Source organism: Limulus polyphemus, unplaced genomic scaffold (genome assembly GCF_000517525.1).
Source record: "Limulus polyphemus unplaced genomic scaffold, Limulus_polyphemus-2.1.2 Scaffold9855, whole genome shotgun sequence".
In the NCBI taxonomy this organism is placed as follows: Eukaryota; Metazoa; Arthropoda; class Merostomata; order Xiphosura; family Limulidae; genus Limulus; species Limulus polyphemus.
In genome coordinates, this window is record NW_013675465.1 from 13927 (window position 1) to 19839 (window position 5913).

The following is a 5913-nucleotide window of genomic DNA, read 5'->3' on the forward strand; positions in this document are numbered from 1 at the left end:
ATTGTTAATCGATACAGAGTAAGAGTTGACCAATCAAATGTTAAACAACACTTACCAGTTGCTCTGTCCTGTAGAGAATGTTTCACAAATTACTCATCTGTTTTTGAGTGTATTGCTCAACTCACCTCTGATGACCAAATCCATTGGGAGCAGAAATTACACAAGGTTTGTTGATGACAGGATTGGTCTGACAGAAAATGATGCCAGGGAACGACTTGCTAGGTTCAGAGTTGGGAATTTGAGGAGATGAGACCAATCGAGCTGTGACAGCTTGATTCTGATGATCGGTGGAGACCACCGTGCACACTGGCTGGTTAGACTGAAGGAATGTTCTCAAGTTGGTGGTAGAGGTAGCAGGAAGAATGTTTGATTTTCCTAATATAAAACTTCTTTATTACATTGCCATTCATCTATTTCAGAATTTAATACAGTTTTCTATGCAAACAAATAAACTTCAATGTATCAGTTACTTAAAAAACTGTTAGGGAAAGAAAACAGAAACTTTAAAACTTTTAGATGTGAATACCAATAAACTTAGATAAACCCCTATTAACATGCAGACATATAGTTAAACATCTTTAAGTACTAAAAACTCTGCTTTATTGTCTACCTTTAAAGTAGCATGTTTTACACACTTATATAAAAAAATACTAAATATAAAAACATACATTAAAATACTTAAGCTATTTTTTAACTTATTTACATATGGTAATTATTATTATTTAACTTAACAATTTACAATTAACTGACTGACCTGGGAATCCTAAAATAATTATAAATCTAATAAATTTAATGCAAGTATAACTATCATACAGAAAAGAAATTACATTCTAGATAGTGATTGTGCAATGAGATAGTAACAATAAAGTTAATACATTGAGACTAGGGCACACATTTACAAATATCCTGAGATTAGGACAAGGTTTATTTCCAAGTAGACTGAGATAGTACACTTTTTACTTGCAAGTAAAATAAGTTATTACAATAGAACAATGCTCAGTGTTTTAGTTTACACTGGAGGACTTGCAGTCAATTATAGTTATAATTAAAAAAAAAAGCTAGAAAACTGTCAATTCTTACGCTGCTCTTGTGGCAGCTGACACTGACTCAACTTCCGAGTCACTGTACTTCCTGTGTCTCCAGAAGTCGGCACACCACTGCCAGGTAAAGCTACTGTGGTTACGACTGTTGAAGAAATCTGGGAATTGGTTATCGGGATAGCTACAGCAGTTGCCACTGTAGGGAGTACAGCTTGCTGGTGATGCATGAGTGACTGCTGGTGCTGTAGCTGGAGTTTAGACCTGGAACATACAAGTTTATCTGTAATTTTTAAGCTATAAATTATATGTGTTTCTCTGTGATGAAAATACAGGGTCTTCAGAAAATAACTTTCTAGTTTTTAATCACATTTATCTACTGAAATACCTTAATTACAGTTTTAACTTCAGTGTCAAACACACGAGAACAGAGATTTAAATCACGTGAACCATCAGCATCCAAAACCATTTGCAGACGTCCAGAACTCCAGCCACAGTCTCTTGACTGATGCTGGCCACAGTGGTTGTAATTTCTGCTAGGGGGCAGCACAATACAGTCAAAACCTCATGTGTTCTTTGACACTAAAATCAATACTGTAAGTAAGATATTTCAGCAGATATATGTAATTAAAACTAGAGCATATATTTTTGAAGATCCTGCAGTTTCCCACAGTTCCAGGTATAACTTGAAATTAAAAAGCCACATAACTTAATATATACATTTATCTCGATTGATACACACCTAGAAGATGAGATTCATACATTTATTTTACATGAACAACTACATAACTAAATGAGATGTTGTTACTCATAAATTTTATAAAAACAATTATGTGACTAGACTGAATGGAGGTCTGTTACTTCTGGCTGCCATAACTTCCACTGGACTAGATGTTGTCATCTGACTACTTCCATCAAAATAAGAATTAAGTCACTCAATAAGGTGAGGATTAAACGTCTGTTACACTAATTTTACGAGGACAACTACGTGACTAGATATAAGATTAAGTTATCTTACAAGTAGAACTATGTGACTGGATGTAAAGTTAAGCTTAAATTACAAAGTCAACTACTTGACTAGATTTCAAGTCTATTTTACATGGACAACTACATGAATAGAAATGAGGTTATGTATATTTTACACGGACAACTACATGAATAGAAATGAGGTTATGTATATTTTTCATGGACAACTACATGAATAGAAATGAGGTTATGTATATTTTACATGGACAACTACATGAATAGAAATGAGGTTATGTATATTTTACCTGGACAACTACATGAATAGAAATGAGGTTATGTATATTTTTCATGGACAACTACATGAATAGAAACAAGGATGGGTTTATTTTACAAGGACAACTATGTGATTGGATTCTAGGTTAAGTTTATATGACAAGGAATATTCTATGCACAATTTAGCACTTTTTCAATATTTTATTTCTTTAATACAGTAATTATTTGCAAGATGATCAATTCTGTTACTGTTCAACTTATTATTCTTTATGTGTAATGCTATTTTTACTTTATCTATGGTTTCCATTCTAAGTGTAGCTGAGTATATAAAACATAACAGAGAGATATAAGGACCAAATATCTTACTTTTGCAGCTCCCACTGCAACTCCTGGATTTGTCTTTGTTGAATTTTAACAATGTCTTCATTTGTTATATTGTTCCCAACATCTAATGAAGTGTTGTCCACATCCATTGGTACAACAGAAGCAGGAGAAGCTAATGTGGCCTGCTCCACACTAGCTGGGGATTTGTAAAGGGTCAGGGATGTTTCTGGACTCGATAAAACTGACAGAGATGTGTCCATAGCAACTACTGGAGAAATTGGAGCCATCTCATTGTCTGGACTTTGTTGTGGAATTGTGGAAATAGTGTCTAGGATGATGCCCCCTACATTAATTGGCAAAGATGGAGCACTGTTACTTCTGGTTGCCAGAACTTCCACTGCACCAGACGTTGTCATCTGAGAGCTTCCATCAAAATAAGACTTAAGTCGCTCAATAAGGTGAGGCTTGGACCCTGACACAGGCAGGTTTCGTCTCTTCAATTCTGCTTTCAGGTCACTCACTGATGTAGACAAACACATGCTATTTTAGAAGTCAGTGACTTAAACTAACTGATTCTAGAAAGTGATAAAAGAAAGGATGATGGTGAAAATATTCCATTCCTCATCAAAATTACGTTCCACCTAAAAGTAATCTTTCTTTATGTAAGTACACAGTCACTATAGAGTATGACCTTTTTTTTTCTTTTATTACTTTAAATAACAAGACATACTAGAAATAAAATTTTCAAAGTAATGAATGTTACTTGTTTTCTTTACACATGATTCACTGTTATTGGCATAATATTGGACAAAACAATATGATAAATGTATACACACACCTTTCATTTCTTCTAGCTTGGTTAGTGACTGTTGGTTTGAAGGACTACTTTCTTGAATGGAAGTATGCCCACTGGTCAGAAACTGAGTTTGATCCTCGTGTGGTTTCTATTACAGAGATAGCAAGGAAAGGGGATATAGTGTGATGATACAACATTCATTTCTCAGATAAATGATAGCTTGGGAAAGGGATAAAATCTGAGGAAATATTTACTTTCCACTAAAAATAAATTACAGTCATTCAGAATTAGACACAACAGTACAATATTTAATTTCTCCCAAGAACAAATGATAACCCGAGAAAGAGATATAATCTATACAAATAAAATTTAATTTATAAGAAAAATGAATTATAATCACAAAGCATGAAACATTTTGTTACTGTTGAGAGGGAGGCTAGATGAAAGTGTTATCTGTTGATGTAATGTTTCTAAGAATGAACCATTTATTACCTGTGCTGAGGAGAGAACAATCTGGGGGTACTTCTGTTTCCACTCAAGTTGCCACTGTAAGAACAGCTGTTGCTGTTGAAGCAACAATTCGTAAGAGTTTTCACAATTAGCTGGTAATGTAGCTGGTGGTTTCTGAGCACTAGGTGGACCCTAAACCAGAACCAGAATATTAATTTTTCTGAATTTTTCTCTTCAACAATTACACTTTGTAATTTGTCTTTTTTTTTTATAGATAAAAAAACACACACAAAAATAGTGACAAAACATTAAGAATATAGACTTATTAAAAGTTTAACAATATTTTTCTTCATTATTTAGGAAAATTTTTATTTTTCTAAGTAATGACTTCAAACTTTGTTTCACAACCCCAAAGAGAGAGCCAGAAATAACTACTACACCTTGTACTCATGGAATTTAATAGTCTTTGTCTTAGGTTGAATTTTAGACTTGGACTTTTTACGACTTCTGCTGGAGCTACTGCTTCCTCCACCAAGCTCACGGGTCTGACCGTGATCTTGACCAGTGACAGCCTGAGAGGGAGATTTGACTTGGCTGGATGGTGGACTCAAAGTCTGACTCCATGCTGGGGAAGAAACCGAGCTCGGAGGTGAGGAGAAAGATGTTGTCCGAGTGTCACTGTAAGAGCTAGGAGATTCCAAAACTGGAATAGGTGAAGTCTGTCTAGTCTCAATGGATGTAAAACTATAAAAAACAAAAATCTTTTAAATACAACATAAACGGAATACGGACAAATCAAGTGCTGAAAGCAGCTATGAAGCTACAACTCAATTAAAATTTAGGGACAATCAAAATGTAAAACACTTCTATACAGAAAAATAGGTTAGGTGCCTAAGAGAGGAAGAATAATGTATACAACTCCATCGTCTTACAACATGACATAAGTTGACAGATAAGATTACGTTTAAACATCACTTCAGTAAATATTTTTAGAAATATACATTGAAATAAAGAATTACTTACTTCAACTTTGTTTTTTTTGATATACAGATTTATCAATTATCAGTTAAAAAGTTAATAAAGGTAACTTTAGATCCACCAAGTGTGAGATTTGGAATTTTTATTATGGCCTTATGAAGTAAACTTAAGTTATCTACGTTAGAAATAGCTTACAACGAGATGATTTTAAAGTTGAATCAAAGCCTTTCTCCAGTCTTTATTTGAATAAAGTGACACCAAAGCCACTCACTAGCAAATGTTTTCTAACCTCTTAAGACGCTGATCACAAAGTTTTTATTACATGTGATCACAGTCGTAGCCTAACAGGGTCGAGGACAAGTCACAAAGCTATTTTCCTACCTGTTCTGTGACTGGTCATTCACATCCTGAAGAGGAGATAGGGCTCCTTCACTACTGTTGTCTTCTTCCAACACAAATCTTGTTGGTGGATGCTTGCAAATTTCACCTTCAGATGTTTTTTTGAAAGGAATCTGTCCCTCTGTAAGTATTCATACAGTAGACAGACACAAAAATATTAATTATGCTTATCTCTCAACATATTGTATTACTAGTTGGAGTACCTGTCTCCTAGATGGAATTTATGTAAATTCATAATTAATAAAAGGTTATCTTAGGAGATGAAAAGTTGTTTCCCTTATATGTAATTGTAAAAAACAGTCATAAAATCTGTAGGAGTATGTGATGTTTAAATTTACCGCAAGGGCAACTTTCACTAATACAGGTACAACAAGGCCAACTTTCACTAATGTTTACAGGTACAACAAGGCCAACTTTCACTAATGTTTACAGGTACTACAAGGCCAACTTTCTCTAATGTTTACAGATACAAGAACAACTTTCTCTAATGTTTACATGTACAACAAGACTAACTTTCTCTAATGTTTACAGGTACAACAAGGCCAACTTTCACTGATGTTTACAGATACAACAAGGCCAACTTTCACTAATGTTTACAGGTACAACAAGGCCAACTTTCACTAATGTTTACAGGTACAACAAGGCCAACTTTCACTAATGTTTACAGGTACAACAAAGCCAACTTTCTCT

At 34.2% G+C, this 5913-nt stretch overlaps 1 protein-coding gene across 1 annotated transcript in view; it reads right to left on the reverse strand.

Moving 5' to 3' along the window:
* The window catches only part of LOC111083498 (MKL/myocardin-like protein 1), a gene marked incomplete at its 5' end in the record, with an annotated part of 19264 nt that extends 13920 nt beyond the window's left edge, over positions 1–5344 (reverse strand). The window contains 7 exons of the mRNA XM_022380070.1: positions 126–375; positions 1081–1301; positions 2643–3120; positions 3439–3544; positions 3889–4038; positions 4287–4590; positions 5206–5344. Of these exons, the coding sequence (XP_022235778.1) occupies positions 126–375; positions 1081–1301; positions 2643–3120; positions 3439–3544; positions 3889–4038; positions 4287–4590; positions 5206–5344 (1648 nt within the window). The remainder of the gene's footprint in view (positions 1–125; positions 376–1080; positions 1302–2642; positions 3121–3438; positions 3545–3888; positions 4039–4286; positions 4591–5205) is intronic.
* Between the last annotated feature and the right edge of the window lie 569 nt (positions 5345–5913).